The following is a 19,961-nucleotide window of genomic DNA, read 5'->3' on the forward strand; positions in this document are numbered from 1 at the left end:
ACTTACTTTTTAGAAAGACTTGTCCAAGTGAGCTGTGTCCTATTAGTTTCCTTGTTAGAGTTTACATATGAGTCTTTCTTGGAGGTCTGTTACAGTAAGCAAAACATAGTGACTTTCATCTCTTCTCTTTGTGCAGTGGGTCATCATTGAACAGGGATGCTATGCATTCTCCATGGTGGTGGTGCCACTCTATGATACACTGGGAGCTGAAGCTATTACATACATTGTGAACAAAGGTAGGACACTTGCAGTAGCTCAGCAGCTGAATAGGTGATGACAGACCTGACTGAGGGCAGAACTGTAACCTTCTTTGGAAAAGTCTTCCGTTGTGATGTACTTCAGTATGTATGGATCTAGTCTAAACTGAACTTGTCATGTTTATAATATAGTTCTTTTTCATCAGCTGACTTGTCATTGGTTTTCTGTGACAAACCTGACAAGGCCAAACTTCTGCTAACCAGTGTGGAAAAGGGAGAAACTCCAATACTCAACACCATTGTTGTCATGGAGTCTTTTGGTGTGGATCTTGTGGAACGTGGCAAGAAGTGTGGTGTGGAAGTCTTCAGCATGAGAGAAATAGAGGTAAGACTGCTTAACTGCTTTCATCCCATTTACTTGTGATGGATTTGTTTCAAAATACTTAAGTTTTTGTTGGATTGAAGTTCACACAAAAATATAAAAAATAATAGGAGGAAAACAACTTGCTAATGGTATTTCACAATGCTTAAAGTATAAAAGTGGATGTGCCAAGATGACAGAAGGAAAGCTTTATTAACATGGTCCAAGACTGAACACTGGATCTGAGTGTTAAGGCTTGCCCATGTGAAGCATAATGTGATAATTATATACTGTGACTAATATTTTAGAAATTCTTATTTCAAGATGAATCTGTGTAGGTTTTGGTTTTGTGAAAAGTGGCCTTTTCCCCTGTACACGGAATCTACAAGGTGTTTGCTGGGGCAGAAGGAAAATGTCAGTCAGCTTTTTAACAGGATAAAGTTATGGTGATATAGGGGAATGAAACTGCCAGGTTTTGGAATTAGAAACCATTTTGATTAACCACCTGATGTCCAAGTCTCGGTTTTGATTGTAGTTTATTTTGTCTGCAGAGATCTCTTATGCAAGTTTATTTCATAACTTCACTCATTTGGAGAACCCTTTCCCAGGATCAAATTGCATGAAGTACATCTTTACTGTGATATTATGAAACTGGGTTTAAACTGGTTTCAGCTGTAGTTCTGATGAAGGCTTGGCTCACTAGGCTTTGAGTATCTCCAGAAAAATGTGCTTGTCTCGTGCAGGTGTCAGTAACTGGTGTGAAATGCCTCATTTCACTGAACTTGTTTTCGCAGCAGTTAAGACAGCCATGTTAATAGGGCCACCTTCTGGTAAAGATACAAAAACGTCAGCATGCCTTCTTTCAAAAGAAGATTGGCTATATTGAAGCTAACTGGCTTCAGTAAGTGTGCCAGGTTAAAATGAGGCTAAAAACATTAAATGGGGCTAGAGTCAAGTCACTTATAGTTCACTGGCCAAAGGGTTGGATTAAACTTAGAAAAAGAGTGGCCCAACTGTAAGTTGTTAGACTAAAATTAGCTTCTTTCCTTGAGTTGAACTGCAGTTTTTGACAGAGAAAGATGCTTTCCACTGGATCTTCTTGGAAAAACAAAACTGAGGGTGAATGTTGTCTTTACATAAGATGTTTGTATGCTTAACTAGTGATTTTCAGTAGTACCATGCAGCTCTTATTGCATTAATGCAAACATCAAGTAATAGGTGTTCCAAGAGCCTTTTGTTTAAATGTCTGAAGAGAAGTCAGAGGCAAACTTAAATATTTCTAATAATGCTTCAGTGAACAGGAAAGTTTTTTCACTTGTTTTTTTAAGAGGGTAGAGACTTTTTGTGTCTCCTGAAAGGTAACTATGAGCTGTTTAGGAGCTTAGATTAGAATAGAATGACTATTTCTAGCTTTAAGTAGTCATTTTCTGGATTTCTGGTTTGAGTTTGCTCAGCTATGCATGGGTTACGTGAACAGTTCCTCCATGTATCCCCTAGAAGCAGTCAGCTCAGTTTCTGATGCCCAATATCTATATGTATCATGTGGTTACTTGTAGCTGAGTAACTGTGAACAAATGGCTCTTAAATAGAAAGAGGTGGTGGAGTTTGGTTCTAAGACATCAAAACAAGGGTCTGGAGATCTTAGCTGTATATTCAGTAAATCCCAGATTTTACTCAAAGTGGGTTGTAGGGAGGTACTGAGCTTATGGTGGTACTTGAAATGGAGGTGCTGTACTGAGCAGACAGCTGTGTTGCCATAGTGGTAAATCTTTGCATAATACACCCTTGCAAAAAGGCAAGCCTACAGGTATGGGAGGAGCGTTAACTGTGTTTCCAGACATTCCCTTTGTCTTACACCTCCTTGGGTAAGTCTGACAGGTGCATCATACTAAAGAAGTCTAGGGCTCAAAGGAATGCGTATGCTATTATTGTGTACTTGGAAGGTAAAGGCAGTGGTGAAATTGCTGCCTGTCCTCGAAGGGTGCTTCCAAAGCTACTAACAGAAGGTCCTCTTTAACTTGCATGAGCCCTTAAGCTTACACTGTTTCTAGTCTTACATAGGCATGACAGTAGTAAGTCTTGGTTTGAAACGTTAAAGCTCATAGATACTGAACACTGGCTTGCAAATATTTCCTCTTATTGACTATATCCTTGGTGGTAAAAGGATCGCTTTGGTATCCTTTCCCTTCTGCCTAAAGAACCCTAACATTAGTGGTCAGGTCTGAGTAACTAAGGAGGGAGAAGGGGTTTGGGTGAGAGTTTCTCCTGTGTAAAAGGAGTAAAAACCAGCAATGGAACTCTGTCTTCCTTGTCACAAACAGTGGTGGAGGTGCTTGCTGAGATGAATCTTGCTTCGTTTACTCAATAATTCAAATATTCAATAGTTGTTAGTGGCACATCTTCTGCATGAGGTATAGGATTGATTGTCTGTCTTATCATAACCTTGAACTTCCCTAGTGAGTGTCTTCTAGTCTATTAGCTGGAGAAAAACCCTGTGAGTTAGATAAGTTATCATTTATGTATTTGTAGAACATGGTAGTTATTCTAGATATATTTTTAAAATGTCCTGTAAAGCCTTTGTTACTCTTAAAATAACCATAGAATCCCAGAATAGTTTGGGTTGGAAGGAACCTTAAAGATCATCTAGTTCCCACCCACTCTCCAGCCATGGGCAGGGGTGCCACCCATTAGCACTGGGTTGCTAAACAAGTTAAAATGCCTTAACAGAGAGTCTAAATAATGAAGTACTATAGTGTTTAGTAATGCTTGATAAATTTAAAGCAAGAAAGTTACATGCTTATGTCTAAACTCTCTCTCTTCTCTCCTTTCTGTAGGAGCTAGGAAGAGCACACAGACAAAAGTCTATGGTAAGTGTGATATTGATTCAAGTGACAATGTGAAGCTGGTTAGCATTCTTTAGGGAGACTTGCTAGTTTGATCTCCCATAGCTCAGAAGTAACACTAGTATCCTGATGTTTTGCCCAGGAAAATATTTTTCCTTGCTATCTTAACCATACTAATACTTTCTTAACTCTCATAGCCTCCAAAGCCAGAAGATGTAGCAGTCATCTGTTTCACCAGTGGAACAACAGGTACAGCTCATTATATTATGTAGAATTTATTATTTTGTGCATGCAAAAATAATTCAGAAGCCCTCCTACTTTCTTTCTTTCCAAGACTTACCCTTGCTGCTGTACCTTTTTGGCAAGTAGTAGCTGGGGTAGTGTTATGATAAGGTTCCCTTTGATTTTTAGAATATTTTTTTCCATTTATCAATACAGAGTTGCAGTATTGGGGGGTGGAGATGTTACATTTTTGTGCTTGGAAGTAAATTAAATACTGAATTTGTGTTTACATAATAAGGGCTCTGCATCAGACTTCAGACTATCAGTTCTTCCATAGTCTTTTTTTTGTATTTTATCAGCAAGATTGTTCCATAGGTCTAAGCAACCTTGCTGTAAGACCAAACAGACTGTCTAGATGTCACTCACTTGACATTTGTGAATTAATACCCACTGGCATGGAGCATAAGGAAAGACTGCAGTAGCAAGCTACGTTTTTAAACAGATTGAGAAAAGAAATCTGGATTTGGTAGCTGTGTCTTCACAGAAGAGTTGAGTTGAATTTTGAATGAGAAACATATCCAAAAACATGACAATTTCTCGAGGCTTTGGGCTCCTTAAAAAATTATAAGACTTCATCACAAACTTGTTACTTAACTGTTGCCAGCTGTTCTTGACAGTGCTTTGTTTAATTGATACACAAAGAAATGTATTAATATTAAAGAATGCTATCAGATTTGTTTTGCCCGCTGCTAGCTGAACTTTAACGATGTAAATTTCACTGTTGAATCCTGATGTCCTTCTTCCTTAGGAAACCCTAAAGGAGCTGTGATCACTCATCAAAATATAGTCAGCAATGCTTCAGCTTTTGTGAAAACTACAGAGGTAAACTGCCAAAGATAAACATTGTGGACTTGCTTGAAGGGAAATAATTTCATGAGTAAAACAAACATTGAAATCTCCAACTTTGGTCTTAAATTTTAGTAAGATCCAAGTGAAAATGCAACTTGACAGTACTCTGTGCCCACTAGTCAGAAGTCAATGTTTTCTGGTTATTCTGTCATGGTCAAGAAACTGACACATTTCCAATCTGTTCTGATGTAAGCAAAGTGATACAATAATCCTGATGTGAGGGTACATGATATTCTGCCATGGGCTTACAGTGTATCTCATTAGTGCAAGGAGAACTGTTTTTAAATTAAGCAACTGGTCTCACAGTTAGCTCATGTAAGGCACTTCTGATATCAACCTTAGGGTAAATTGGATAAACAAGCTTCCTAATCTAAGATGAAAGTGTATGTTTTCAAACCAATAGTATTTTAACCTTTTTTGTCCCCCTGCTCTCCCAATATATGTAATGGAACTCTATGGCTTCTATCAGAATTTATTTCTCTTCAGACTCCTATGAATGATAAATTATACTAATCTTCTGGTGTGCATCTTTATTCGTGTTAGAAAGTCATTGCTGTAATCTCTTTAATGAAAAAAGACAATGCAGCTTCATTACAAAGAAAACTAAAGCAGGGGCTGTGCTCTAGAGTTTACGTGCTAGATTTCACTGTTGTGTTTAACTTAGGCAAAATAGAGAATCAATGAGAATTAAACTTTTGCTAACACTTCCAGAAAACATTTATACCTTCCTCTGATGATGTTCTGATATCATTCCTGCCCCTGGCTCATATGTTTGAGAGGATTGTTGAGGTAAGCATCAGTTTGTTTTACTGAATTATTGAGAAGCGTATTTTTCTTGCAGAATGCATCCAGGCAATACATGCTCTTCCTTCTTGACTCTTGCAAATGTGTGTGAAAGCTTGAAATAAGGTTCAGGCAAGCAGTGTCCCATAAGCAGTACATAGTGAGCACTAGACAATTGGTTTTCATGCCAAAATATAAACATTAACCTTAGAGCTAGGGTTAATAAAAAACTGGTTTACTAGAATGTGAGACCATCCTTTAGCACATGCACACTGCCTAGGAATTACTTCCAATATAATTAGTGCTTTATTAAAAATCCATGCCATTCTTTAGTCTGCAAACCTCAAAAATTTATTTTATGAGGCATCCTGTTTGCTTACACAAAACTAATTTTAAGTTGAAACTTACTATTGCTTCCAAGAAATTTCAGTGAAAAGGAAGGGATTTTGTTTCAGTGGAATTTTCTTCCAGGAAATGGAAGTGGCTTTTAAAGCCGCTTGAGTGACAAACTTTGAAGCTCTCTTGGATCACTTGTTTTACCATATAGCAAAATCTGAGGCTTATTTTTTGAGAATGAAAGGGCTGAGGTTGTCTTAATACTGGCAGTCTTGAAGACCTCTGAGCCCATGTTGGGTATTATGCATTATTGAATAGATGCAGTTCCCTTGTGCCTCTACTGTATGTAAGATGTTCAGGTGTTAATTACTCCACTTATTGAAGTTGGATTAACACCTCTTCCTTAGGTGAGATTGCAAATACATGTGTTGAAGGTTTATAGAGGGAGCATCCATGAAAGCACAAAAAGGCATATGAAGCCAGAAATTGTTTTATGACTTCTTTTAGGAATCCTATGTTTTCTACTGATGTGCGTATATATACATACAAAAATGTATATATTCATATGTATGTCATATATATGTATATATGTGTCTATGTTAAAAAGATTTGGAATAGTACATATCTGAGGAATGCCCTTGGGCATTCAGCACTTTTTCTAGCTGGTAACCTTGATAGCAGTTATACTTCAGTGTCTGTTTTACTCCCCTGTCTTGCACTGGAACATACAAGCTCTGTAGGTAACAGCTCTGCTCTTGATTATGCAGTGGAAACAAGATGGGAACTTGTATTTTAAAGGACAAAATGAAAAGAGTCTTTGGATTGCAGTATTCCTCTGCAGTTTGAGGCCTGTACAAAATAGCTGGTACATCTGCATAAGGAAATTAACTAAGGACATTACTGGTAGAGAGGAGAAAAGATTTCTTGCTGTTTGGGGCAGAGATGAACACAGACTCTGTGAGAACCAGTCTTTAGAGTTCTCTTTTAAAGTAGATGTTTCCTTGGTTTTGGCATCATATGGAAGTAAGAGGGTCAATGAACTTGACTTGACAAGTATGTTCCCACCTAGTAAAGACAGTTGCTGATCAGTCCATATAGATTGATATATTTGCTCCTCTTAGTAGATGGTGGCAAAACACAGGTGGAGGGGGAAAGTGACATTTTAGCATGTCTCATGCAGCAAATAAGAGAATGGATAGTAGGGAATGAAGGAGTAGGTATTATGGAGGAAGCAGGAGAAATAAAAGCACATAGGTATAAACACAAGGAGAGGAGAGATGTTAAAAAGTCAAAAAAATAGGAAAATAAAGGGGGGGGTGTAAAGTAGGTGGTGAAGCTTCTAGACAGAAAATATGGAACACAATAGGATTAAGTCTGCCTACCTTTGTGTAGGTCTGAAGTGATGCAGAAATAAGCTTTGGCTCTGCTAGAATCTTCTAAAGAGCATCTTGATAACCTAAGAACAAGTCCTCTGCTCACATTGGTCCTGTGAAATCAGAAGGAAAACCAGAGTGCAAGGAATGGAAATAAACTAGCATAAGGCAGAAATCCTCACTGGACTAGTAAATAGCATGTGCTGACTATAAATACAGAATTTCTAGGTATAAAGTAGGGGACAAACAGAAGTCTAATATTTTTAAATAAGCTTGTTAAATATTTCAAATGGAGAAGTTCTGCTTTTCAGTCTTTTGCTACCTCTTGAGTCACTGGCATTGCCTTATTTGACTAACTGCCCTTCTTGGGTAGGGGCTTTTGTGCTAAACTTGAAAGTCTGGTTTGTGTATGCCAGACATGTCTTGCTACTTGGTCTTTCTAGTGCTTTCTTTATAGTGTGAGAATGCTGCAAAACTAGTCCAGAAGTTGGGAGAATTTAAGGTGGATCTACACTGCATAGGATTGTCATACATATAGAGCTGGGAACACATTGTACCTCCTGCGTTTTCAGTGTTTACTTTTTTCTTACAGTGTGTGGTTCTGTGCCATGGAGCCCGGATAGGATTCTTTCAAGGGGATATCAGACTGCTAATGGATGACCTAAAAACACTGCAGCCAACTGTATTTCCTGTAGTACCAAGACTGTTGAACAGAATGTTTGACAAGGTAAGTTTACAGGCATGAGTCCAGACCTGTGCAGGCTTTTAAGAGACTCCATAAAGTTTGTGCTGCCAAGAGAAGGAGTAACTACTATGCCCTGGGATATTAAATTGGCATGCTAACAACTCTTTCTAAAAGAGAGCTGAAAGTGCAGGGAATAGTACTGGTTGCATTAAAACACTTTCAGGCAGCAAATACTTGTGTTCAAAAGTCTGACTAGGGGACTTGATTCTCTCTGTCTTGGTTAATGGCTTAGTGCTTTGCTCTGAGCAAGTTATTTGAGTCTAGTCTACAACACGAAAATGAGGCTTGGCATCTGCATGCCACTTTTTTAGCATCTGACTCATGGAGTGGAATTTGCAAAGCAAGGTCAGGTGTTTGCTTATGTTTGCATGGACACATACAAATTTGCTACACGGCAGCCAGTGTGTCCTAGCTGGGCAAACGGTAAACCAGCCAGCTGGGAGTGCTGGGGACAAGGTGCGTCAGTACCCCCACTCCTGTGTGTGCTGCTTGCCTGCTCAGGGTCATCTGAGATGGGAATTTGAAAGTAGATTCTTTCTTGAACTTCAGGTTTTAACTGGCCTTTTGCATATGGGTGACTGACTCCTTTTAGGATACAGCCAGGGGAGCTAAAAGATATAATAAATCCTGTGACTGCTAAAGAAATGGCAGAGCTGTCTATGCTGTAGCCAGGACATTTCTCCGATCATGAGACTAGAGGAACACCAAGTAACACAAGGTTCTGTTTGGCTCAGGAACAACTAGTGCAATTGGCATCCATTTGGAGGGGAGGAAAACCTGAGACCAGGTTTTAGTACTTAAAATGTATCTCCTTATTCTGCTCACACATGCTCTACTGGAATTTGAGAAGCAAAGTCAAAGCTTGGGACTTAGTTCTCATTATTTCCTCTTGCATGTTTAGTCTGGTGCCCTGAGGCTTCCACTGTTTTCAACCTCACCTACCCTTGCAGTAACCTATCATGTGAAGCCAGCAAGTTGGGAATTGGTGTGTCAGGGGGCCATAATGCTGCAGTCTGCATACTTTCAGGCATAATGCTGAGTCTTCCTCTTTCCAAATGAATATACTAACGTGTGGGTTGCTCTTGAGTCTGCTCTCTGGCTTCCTGAGAACAACTAGAAGGAGTGTTTGAGAAGTGATCTAAAGTGCAAATTTGTATATGCAAGGCAGATTTCCATTTGGTGTTTCTGAAGTGACCTGCATCTCCTTGCAACACCCTGTATTACTTATGTATTATGATAGGGTGCTTTTCAGGAAATGCTGAGGCTTCTGCTCAGTTTGAATTTTGAAGATACTAGAATAAAGAAGTAAACCATCCATTTTCATTCATATGTTTTAATGAAGAAATTACACATTGAAACAACATCACACAGTTTGATGGATATCAAGAATCAGTTAAGTGCCGATTTCAACCCTTGAACTGAGGTCAAAATAAAAATGCACAAGTATTTCTTTCTAGAATTAAGATGCCTATCAATAAAGGTTGTTTTAATTTATTTGGTTTTCACTGTTGAGTCTCTATGCATGCATCTGTAAGGAAAAGGGAATGGTATTCTAACCATAGTCCATCTTTCTTAATAGATTTTTGGGCAGGCAGATACTTCATTAAAGAGGTGGCTGCTGGATTTTGCTTCCAAGAGGAAAGAAGCAGAACTCAGAAGTGGTATTGTTAGAAATAACAGCTTCTGGGATAAAGTCATCTTCCGTAAAATACAGGTATGCTTGAAAGCCTCTGAGTTGAAGTTTGCAATTGTTGAATTTCATTGGGATGGTTCATATTTCATAGGAATATAGTCTGGTATGGCTTTTTCACTGATTAAAGACTACCTGGCTACTCAGAGCAAAAATCAGAGCTATCTTTTTATTTTCAATCTCATTTTTTCAATTCCCTTAGTTCTCAGAGTATCAGCTAACTGTATTAAGGAAGTGTCTTGGGGTGACTTTATGATGTGTATTCCATATTGCTGCCCTGTGCCCAGAAATTAGGGCAGAAATTCAGTCACTCTGAAACAGTCTGGTGCTTCTCTCTTGACACTTTGAAAGCAAACATTGTCCTTCTGAAGAAAGAATGCTAAGTATGACACAGTGCCACCTGTAGCCCCCATTGTCTTCTCCCTGTTGGTCACTAGTAAGTTATGCCTGCTATTATATCTGACACTCACTTGCTATGGCCTTAACCTTGGCTGTACAACATGCCCATGTGGCTGCTTTTTATAGCATTCAGTATGTATGAGAAGTTGATACAAGGCAGTTAAAAATAAAGCCATCACTGTAAGGCCATGGCTTGAGCTCTTCTTGGCAGAGTCTGCATTGCAGTGACATCACAGTCTGTATAGATACTGTATGTTTGAGATCCCATATCTTCTAGCCATTAATGAAACTAAAAACACTGCAAGAAAGACAGCTTGCAACAGCAGACTAAACTTTTACTCTCTAACATTTGTGGGTGGCACTGTAGGTGAAGAGTGGCTAAGGATGTCATAAAAGGTGACTCGAAGTTTTTCTAAAATGCTTTTGGTGTCCACAGTATCTTGTGTCTATTGTAGGCAAGTTTGGGAGGAAAAGTAAGGCTGATGGTTACAGGAGCAGCACCTGTGTCTGCAAGTGTTCTGACCTTCCTGAGAGCAGCTCTTGGCTGTCAGGTGAGTTGCCTGGCCTTAGTCCTAAACCCTGAATATTTTAATATCTATCTCCAGGTTTTTTAGAGTTTTTCTAGCAGTCTGATTATATGGATAACTCTTTCTGGTATTCTTGGAGACCATACAAGTGCGTGCTCTTTTCCCAAGCTTCTCTCAGTCCCATGAAATTTCCATATTCATCCCAAAGTCTTTTAACTGAAGTAATCAGCTGTCTGAAGTGTCTTTCCTGTCTTAGAGGAAAGATTTTTTTGATGGGCTGCAGTAAGCAATAACTTACATACTTGATTTAAGTTTCCGGAGTTTGCCTTGCTTACAGAAGTATTTGTAACCACTGTAGAAAACCTAATAATGTGATGATATTGTAGTGTTGCTGTTTTGAAGATGAGGCTGGGGAGAATCAGATTGCACACATTGCATTTATCTTCAGAGTCTCTTCAAAGTATATGCTTTCAGAGGTAAAATTTGTACAACAGTGGCATAGAACAAATGTGTTGAAATTAAATAAATTTCAAGGATAGAAAACAAAAATACTCTAAAATATTAGGCTTTCATAATTTCCTGAAGTTTTTCAGTGGTGTGCTGGTGTAACAATGCATTTTGCACAGAAAAGGGAAGCCTGTCTTGTGTATAACAATCACAGAGCTGTGATGGGGCATACGGATTCCATTTCCGGCTGTCTCAGACAAAGCTATTTTTAAATTACGTGAATAAAGTCACTACTAGTGCTACGGTTCTTCATTTCTTTCTTGCTTCCTCTGCTGTTTTCTGTTTTAATCTAAATAGGTGTCACATACTGTGTGAAACTGAGTGAAACTATGAGTAAATATTGGAACTGATGGTGGAATATTAGCACTTAAAATTGTGTATTGTGATGAAACTAATAAATCAGTATTTCTTTTTTTTAGAAGATGCTGAGGGTTTTGGTACACTCAAATGTAAACCATTAGAAGAAACAAAATGTTAGTTGCTTTTTAATGAAGAAACTGTGTTGAAAAGTAATGGTCTTAGATTATATTTTGATTTCACCTTCTAGTTCTATGAAGGTTATGGACAGACTGAATGCACAGCTGGATGCTCCCTGTCATTGCCTGGCGACTGGACAGCAGGTATGATGTTCAGCTCTCTACCTGTCTGTTAAATGTCAGGGTCCTGAAATTTTTAGAGGTCACTTTATTTAATCTTCAGTAACCCCTATCACGAAGGATATGGTTGGTTTTCTTCAAGTGAAGTAAAAAAAGTTTTGAAGGGATCCCTTGATGTTTCTACCCCTAAATAGCTATGAATATTCAGTAATTCAAACTTCTAATAGGATCTGTTCTTGTAAGTTGAAGTAGCTTTAGGAGAAGGGAGGTCATAGTATTAACCCTTTGTAGTTTCTATCAAACAGGAATCTTCTGTGTATAAAGGCAGGCTGGAAATAGAAATGGCATTTTTTGGTGTTGGAATCAACAGTCTGCACTTCCCTCAGCTGTTACATCTCTAGTTCCTTAACTGAAATAATATTGCTAATTGAAACTAGTGGGGCTTCTGCTACTTAAATATCTCTGTAGAGAGGATCCTGATTATAAGAAAAAGCAAGCCTGAATACATGGTTCAGCTTGTAACATTCTTAGGGATATCTGAGAATTTAATGTTTCAGTCCTGGCAAATTTAAGCTACCAGAAATCAGTTTTCCATCTTTCTTCAGTGTGTAAGCAGCTTACTTTTTTCAGGACCTGACTAAAAAGCATCAGGCTATTGAAGTGTTACTCTGTTTAATAGGTCATGTTGGAGCACCAATGCCATGCAATGCCATCAAGCTTGTTGATGTACAAGAAATGAATTACTTCGCTGCCAAAGGAGAGGGTGAGGTAAGTAATTTTGGAAAGTCAGTATGAGCCTCTTGGGAAATCTTGTAAAATGGGTTTTTTGTTCCTGAAATAACTGAGATTAGTAGAAGTGTTAAACATGGCCTGCTACCTAAAATCTAAGATGTCCGCATGCAATATCAGTTAATGATTCACAGAAGCAAACCAGGAAATAGTATATTGGAGGGCAGAAGAAACAGCTTCCATAGTAATCTGTTATCCCACAGGTTAACAGAGGGTTATATGACCATACATAAGGTTGTATGACCAAGGCAGCATCTTCCAGCTGTGGAATAGCTGGGAGGTGTAGCCACCTCATACTGCAGTTATCCTTCAGCAGAATGCTGGCAGAAGGCTTCCCTCCCACTCCGCTGCCGTGGGCCAGAGAACAGCTGATGCATGTAGCCACTAACCCAGCTTGTGATGTGTAAGATGAGGTAATTTAAAGTGGCTGGAAACTTCTAAGAGAAATGGAGATCAAGTGCCATGAAGGCTGCTGATGATTTGTGATTCCTGCGTGTACATTTTTCTGAACTTTTTTCATTTGCAGTCTGCACAAATTGAACATGTATTTTTTACAAATTGCATTTTGAGGACCCACCTTTATATGTGATGCTTTATGCTGTCTTTTAAAATACTGTTTTGAAGTAAAATATATACAGGTTTAACTTTGTGTATATACTTTGAAGAGATGTTCATATAGTAATTTATTTTCCCCAAGCCTCGAAAGCAGATTAACTGTGGTGTCTTTCATATGCTTTCAAGAGGCTATTGGGGCAGCTGGGGGAAGGAGAAATTAAAAGTAGCTTAAGCAAGTAACTAATTTGTGGCTACAAAGGATTTATAATCTTTATTTGTTTTGGTTGTAATTTGTATGAGACTAGAGACAAATCATTGGGCTTTAATTCCCAGAAATACTCAAGGATTTAGTTGGTCTTGGTGGTGGGAAACTGCTTGCAAATGGAGAACAATGTCAAAATTATTCTGTCTTGCATATGACTCCGTATTTAGTCTTCATCAATAATTTTTGCTTCACTTTCAGTATGCTCTTAAAGCTTGGTCTGCTAGAGGAATTGAGTATAAATTCTTATAATAATAAATAGTTAAATAGTTTTTAAAACAAAAAAACTCCTAAAAGTGTTTTGCTTGCACCTAGTGTGAAAGTTTGCTGCATTAGGAGTTACTTTGGACTTGAGTAAAAATGGTACCACCTTAATATATCAGATGCCATCTTAGGCCTGAAAGACTAACTTCCTCAGTATAAACTATTCTAAATATAACAAAAGAAGTGTTGTAACTTACTTCACAGCACCCAAACCCCATGGCTATGGAATTGCCTCTCCTTATCCATTTGCCTAAAATAAATATTCCTCCTTATTTTCTGCTTTTTATCTGGGTTAAACATTTCTAGTCCCCTTTTCTGAGAGTAAGCTTTCAATATTCTCTGCTCTGTCAAGCCTTGCTTTTCACTTTTGCCAGTTGTCACTGTTCAAGAGGAATAAATTTGTGAATTGAATTATATATGAGCATGTGTGGAGGAGGTCTCAGCGCCAGATAGCAGGATACAGATAAATGGTTGGCTGTCTCTACTGGGAAAAGCTGTCACCTACTGCCTTCCTGTGATTTGTAGGAGCCATGAAAAATTAACGTTTGATTGGTCAGTCTTTAACTTGACTGGGATGTGTAGAGTTCTCTTTTATTCATATCCTTCCAGATAAGGTCTGTTTTATAACAGAAGTGACTTGGTTTGTAAAATATGACTTTGGTTTGGTCCCAAGTTTGGTAGGCTCCATGAGGTCATTAGAGCCCTCACTAATTCTCTGATCTCCCTCCTATTGACAACATCTCACGTTCATTGTATTGTAGTTCACCAGCATGCTAGGTAGGCACTGAAAATAGGTGGGATGAGTCTTTCAAGAATCGATTGCTGGACTACATTAGTAATTCCTTCTAGTCTAATTTTTGGACAACAAATGTGCCATTTGCTTGATACACAACTTTTCTTTTCCCTGCTAGTTTTAGCACAATGCCCCTGCTGTTTACCAAAGCTGAAATGAACATGTTGCCAGGCTGAGAGATAGTATTTCTGGATCTAGCCAAATTTTTTCACATAAATAAAAACAAATTTTTTCTGACAGGTTCCAATTATTCAAATAGTGGGTAGGAGCACTGCTGCTAGAATGGAAGAGAACAGATCATTCCAATTGCTTCTTATTATATTTCACACCATTGGAAAATGTTAGGTCTCTGTCATAGGTTAGCAAGCATAGTCCCGGAAGGGACGTCCTTGCTGAGGGGTGCTTACAGTTTCCTCTGGGAACTGATAGAACCTATCAGCTGGCCAGGTTGAATATGGACAATTCTCTAAGCCACTTAAAGTTGTGATCACCTCTGTGATCCACATTTAAGAATAGACAAACTCCCCCTCCAAGCTCTCTCTCGTTTCCGGCGCTGGGACAGGTGGCTGCGGGCCCCGTGTGGGGGCCAGCGGGCCCGGCCAGGCCCTGCTTGGGCCAGGCTGGGCCGGGCCACGGCCATCCTGGAGCCGATGGACCTGTTCCAGTCATGGAACCCCCCCCACTGCCTTGCCGTGGGCAGCCGGAGCGGCTCGGCTCTCCCCCCTCTCCACTGCGATAAGAAAAATTCAACATTCCAGCTGCAAAGCTGCAAGGCCGAGGTGAGATTAACCCTTTTTATTGCTGTGAAGAGCTGAAAACCTGAGGGAAGAGAGAGAGGAGATGCTTAAAGCTGAAATTCTGTTGTGAAGCTATGATATATCAGACCTTAAAATTGTACCCCAAAAAACTTCAAGAGTGGACCGTCGAAGGCAGTTGCGGGAAAAGCTGCAAGTCGGGGGAAAGGACTCACACGCAGGCAGAGAGACTCCTCTTCCTAAATGGACTGAACAATATTTGGAAGTGGGCGGCTGTCTCGTTGTGATAATGTTTTCATAGCATGAGCAAGAAGAGACTTCTCTTTCTAAATGGACTGAACAAGGTTATTATGGAAGTGGTAAACAGACTGAACATCTTAAGGGTTGTCTTCGAACATTGTCAGTGGGAGAAGGGAGGAAGGTGGGGGGAGGAGGAGAGTTCTGAAGGTGGTATAATTTTTTTTTCTTCTTTTAGGTCTGTTAATAAACTTCTTTATATTCTTTCAAGTTTGGTGCCTGCTTTGCATTTCTCTTAATTCTTATCTCACAGCAGATAAACAGTAATGAGTATTTTGGACCAAACCACTACAGTCTCCAAAAACCATGGGTAGAAATTCCTGTACAAATGCAAACTTCCTCTTGCCTTTTCAATGGGAGTTAAGAACTGTTGGAGAAAGCATTTGTTGCTAGTAGTGATTGCTAACTTTCCTTCATAGAAGCATATATTAACAAATGGCTCTTTTCAGGTGTGTGTCAAAGGGCCAAATGTGTTTCGTGGCTATTTGAAAGATCCAGAAAAAACGGCAGAGGCTCTGGACAAAGATGGCTGGCTTCACACAGGAGATATTGGAAAATGGCTACCAGTAAGTTAACTTACATAGCTGGAATGGTACTTTCATAGTTATGAGCAGAAATTTAATAAATATATTAGAGAGCACTTGGTATTGAACAGAATTAGTTAGGTGAAAGACAAGAATTTGTGGATAATTACTGTTGTAGATAAATCTGTGTGCCTGGGGCTAAAAAGGTATTGACAGTGCCAGTCCTGAGGCTTTCCCCAGTTTACGTGAGATGGATACATAACCTATTTTCTTCTAATATTAGTTTTACAGTTCTCTGGCTCTAGCACAGTTTTACTGTGCCAGTGTGGCATGCCTAAGCTGTGTAGATTGGTTTTTCACTTGAAGTGCCTCCTCTAAGTGAAAGTTATTTCTGTTAACAGAATGGTACATTGAAGATCATTGACCGGAAAAAACATATATTTAAACTAGCCCAGGGAGAGTACATAGCACCAGAGAAAATAGAGAATGTGTATCTGAGATGTGAAGCTCTTGCACAGGTGTTTGTCCATGGAGAGAGCTTGCAGGTAAGAATTTTTCAGGTAATTGTAAAAATTAATGCAAAAGGAGACTGCAGAAAAGCCTTTCTTCCTTCTGCCCACCTCAAACTTTGGGACTGGAATTTAAATTTTTATCTTCAATTTTTATTGTTACACATTTTAGTTCTGATTGGATTCCAGCAGTTACAGAGCATGTTTCTGGATTTAGTTTCAGACCAGGTAGTGGAGCTGAACTAATTTGCATACTAATGATTGAATATAAATTGCTAACAGTGTGCAGGGGGAAAATCCCAAAAAACAAACAAACACCGAAACAAACCCCCACACACCAAGAAAGAACCTGGATATCTTGGGGGTTTTCAAGTATAAAGAGAAATGTGGGTCTTCAGAAGCTGAACTGAAAGAATTACTCTTAACTGCACTCCTGTGTTCAGGTAGCAGAAAGCTGCTGACTCTGATCCTGCAGCAGGATCAGAAATGCTCCCCAAAGCCTAGCTGACTAGTAAGAAATGTGTAGCAACTGAAGTGTTGACTTAAAGTGTTGGGAATTTTTGTCAAGCTTTTTTCTTTTTTTAGGCCTTCTTAGTAGCTGTTGTGGTACCTGATCCTGATACTCTGCACAACTGGGCCAAGAAAAAGGGAGTTGAAGGCTCCTATCAAGAGCTATGCAAAAACAAGGTAAGGCATATCTAACTGAACAGTTAGCTGTTCTGCATCAGCTTCTTCAAGTTGATGCTTATGCAAGCATGAAGCTATACAATGTATTTCTGTATCCACAGGATGTAAAAAAATACATTCTGGAGGACATGGTGAGAGTTGGGAAAGAATCTGGTTTGAAGTCATTTGAGCAGGTATGTTGCTTGTGAGAACCAAATACCTAATTCTTTAAACTTCTTAACACCGATATGATCTGATTCTCCAGAGACTGCTTTTAATTTCTGTCTGGAAAACTTCTCAAGTGACAGGCTTTGTTATGATGTTTGGGCAAGTTTTTAATAGTCTTGTCTATTCCAAGGAATACCGCTTGGCTAGTAACTTTTTATTTTCCAGGTGAAAGACATTTTCCTGCACACTGAAATGTTTTCTGTTGAAAACGGGCTGTTGACACCAACACTGAAGGCAAAGAGACCAGAACTGCGAAAATACTTCCAGTCACAGATAGATGAACTCTATGCTAATGCCAAAATGTAATTGTGAATGGAATGAGGAAAGTGGCACATGTCTGTCTACTGTTGGCCTTCATATCTGTATTTTGACTACAGCAAAAATAGGGAAGGAAACTGTGCAATCATTAACTTGTACAAAAATGGGTACTTGCCATAGGAACATTGAAGAAATGGAACACTGCCTTACTGTCAAGTTGTGTTGCATACTGTTTTTCTGGTGACCTATTAATTCCAAAAAGAGCCTTAACTATAAATGGTAAATATATGTAAATTATTTAATATTTCCTTGGTCAAAAATGGGACTCACCTTCACCAAGGAGCTAAGGTTTTATTGCCAGCATGTTTGCTGTCTGCAGTGTGTTTTGCAGTTGTCAATTCCACAAAGGATTTGGCAGCTTTGAAAATGCCTCTAAGTATCTTGCATCCTCAGAAAAATTACTTAATCTCTTCAAAAAAACCCCACCACTCAACCACCAAAAAACCCAAACCCTTACAGTTGCATAGCTGGTATCACATCTTTTGTTAGTCCCAGTATTAACTGGGGCAAGGCATCTGAGCTGTATCTCCCTTCTACATCTGCAGCCAGTTATGATATGTACTTCTATAAGGTAGAAGCCAGCACTCCACACAAAAAAGAGTGATGAATAGAAGTTCCTCAGAGTAAGTCTGCATGTGGTGGTTCTGCACTGTGTGGATGCAGTTCATTCAGCAAGTGTAGCCTCTGCTACAGTAGCATGATTCTGGAGTGGCGCCAGCCTCGCGAATGAGAGGATCCCAACTCTGGCAAGAACACTAAAGACCTAAAAACCCAATCAGGAGGCTGGGCTTGCTAACAGTCAGGGTAAACATTGCACCTGTCCTAGCCACTTGTTTCCCTGTAATGAACTTGTATTTAAAATGCATTTTATAAAAATGCGCCAGGCCCTCTGTAAGTGGAAGAGCTTCTGACATAACCTCTGTTTTCTGTGCTTTATGTATGAGCCACTGAGTATTCTTCACTGAATAGCAAAATAGGTCAGGTAGAATTGTTTTTGCCTGATGCTTTGCAGCAGTTGGAATTATTTATATATGCCAACAGAACTGTGTGTTGGCCCAGAATAGTACTTGTTCAGGGATAAAAACCTAATTCCCAGATAAATTGCAAAATAATAACTAGTTATCTTTTGTTTGAAAAATCAGCAGAAATAAGCCTTATTACAGCATAAGTCTTTTGCTATCCTTAACAGAGTTGGTTTTGCATTAACATTCATTGCTGTTTTTTGAAAACATGGATATATGTAAAAATACAAGCACAACAAGGTTTGCACTAAGATTTGTGTGTGATTGTAATGCACTACTCTGTAGCATAATTTCATATGTGTATGCAATTCAGGTACACAAATCCAAGTCAACTGTTAGAGCAGTAGTTTGTTACATTGAAATTCAAATGTTTGCTTAGTGTTGGCTATTTCTATGTTTTATAAAACCAAAACAATTTTCAAAACCAATGAAGGAAACCAAAATAAATATTTCTGCATTTCAATGCTGTGATGTATTTGTTTATCAAGGAAAAATGCTGCTGGCTAACAAGCCCAGGTGTAATATTCTAACTGGCAAGCTGTAAAACTCCACTGCTACAGACATGCTAAATACAGTGTAAAGGCTGGTTGTTTACACTTTTACTGTTGGAAAGTGACTTTTCATGTTTAAAGTGTTGGTCAATATTTGTAAGAAAGGGATACTGTTGTATGTAACTTTCTTTTTCAGTACATTACTAAACAAGCAAGTCTTTAATTTTTTTTGTCTTTTTCCTGACAGTTGTGTTCTTACTAGCACCTCAACTGACTTTAACTTGAGTGAAAGCTGGAGTTTTCTGAAACTCTTATCAGCTCCTGGGTGGTGGTGGTAGTGGGTTTCCTTATGCCTGCCCTCACACCATGCATTTGGCTTAAATCGGGTATGGTATGAAAGATTTCAGGGGCAGAGTTACCAGAGCATAGATGAAGCACTACCACCAGGACACTGTTTAAAGCTCCATGTGAATACAGATGTCATTGTGAGATACTAAGCAAACCTCTGTTCCTACCCATTGAAGAGTTTCTCCTCTTAAGTAATTTTGTATGTTCCTCTATACATTTCTTCCACACTGAAGGAAACCTAAACCAAATTTGTCAGTTATTCAATAACATACTCAGATGTGTGTGTGCTGCTTGGAAAGACAGGGAAGTGTCATCACCCCTCTCCTACTGGAGATAGCTGAGAGAGGGATGAGAACTGGATCTAAGGTTTATGTTCTTAACAACATTCTATTGAAGAAACCTATCATTACAGAAACAAAACTGTACTGCCTTACCTGTGGCTCATGGGGCTGGGTGCTATAGCCAGCAAATTAGAAGTTTAAAGAGAATGTGCCACCTCCTAAGCCTAAAGTGATTATTTCACTGTGTTAGCTTATTTGGCTGGCTAAAGCTAAAAGCGTGTGTGTGGGTGTCAGTGTCATCCACCACATGGATGAAGAGGCGTGGCATCAAAAGGGTCCCTCCAGCTTACAAGACTTGACATTGCTAAATC

At 39.0% G+C, this 19,961-nt stretch overlaps 1 protein-coding gene across 1 annotated transcript in view; it reads left to right on the forward strand.

The window, feature by feature from the left end:
* ACSL1 (acyl-CoA synthetase long chain family member 1) overlaps nucleotides 1–18,933 on the forward strand; it is a 39,664-nt gene extending 20,731 nt beyond the window's left edge. The window contains exons 6-21 of the mRNA XM_032109346.1: nucleotides 137–236; nucleotides 404–582; nucleotides 3,393–3,425; nucleotides 3,599–3,650; nucleotides 4,432–4,505; nucleotides 5,244–5,321; nucleotides 7,617–7,751; nucleotides 9,349–9,483; nucleotides 10,314–10,409; nucleotides 11,440–11,512; nucleotides 12,168–12,256; nucleotides 15,653–15,769; nucleotides 16,129–16,272; nucleotides 16,822–16,923; nucleotides 17,025–17,096; nucleotides 17,296–18,933. Coding sequence (XP_031965237.1) covers nucleotides 137–236; nucleotides 404–582; nucleotides 3,393–3,425; nucleotides 3,599–3,650; nucleotides 4,432–4,505; nucleotides 5,244–5,321; nucleotides 7,617–7,751; nucleotides 9,349–9,483; nucleotides 10,314–10,409; nucleotides 11,440–11,512; nucleotides 12,168–12,256; nucleotides 15,653–15,769; nucleotides 16,129–16,272; nucleotides 16,822–16,923; nucleotides 17,025–17,096; nucleotides 17,296–17,436 — 1,620 coding nt within the window. The 3' untranslated portion in view covers nucleotides 17,437–18,933. The remainder of the gene's footprint in view (nucleotides 1–136; nucleotides 237–403; nucleotides 583–3,392; nucleotides 3,426–3,598; nucleotides 3,651–4,431; nucleotides 4,506–5,243; nucleotides 5,322–7,616; nucleotides 7,752–9,348; nucleotides 9,484–10,313; nucleotides 10,410–11,439; nucleotides 11,513–12,167; nucleotides 12,257–15,652; nucleotides 15,770–16,128; nucleotides 16,273–16,821; nucleotides 16,924–17,024; nucleotides 17,097–17,295) is intronic.
* The last annotated feature ends 1,028 nt before the right edge of the window (nucleotides 18,934–19,961 follow it).

The sequence above is a fragment of the Corvus moneduloides genome, chromosome 5, assembly GCF_009650955.1.
Source record: "Corvus moneduloides isolate bCorMon1 chromosome 5, bCorMon1.pri, whole genome shotgun sequence".
In the NCBI taxonomy this organism is placed as follows: domain Eukaryota; kingdom Metazoa; phylum Chordata; class Aves; order Passeriformes; family Corvidae; genus Corvus; species Corvus moneduloides.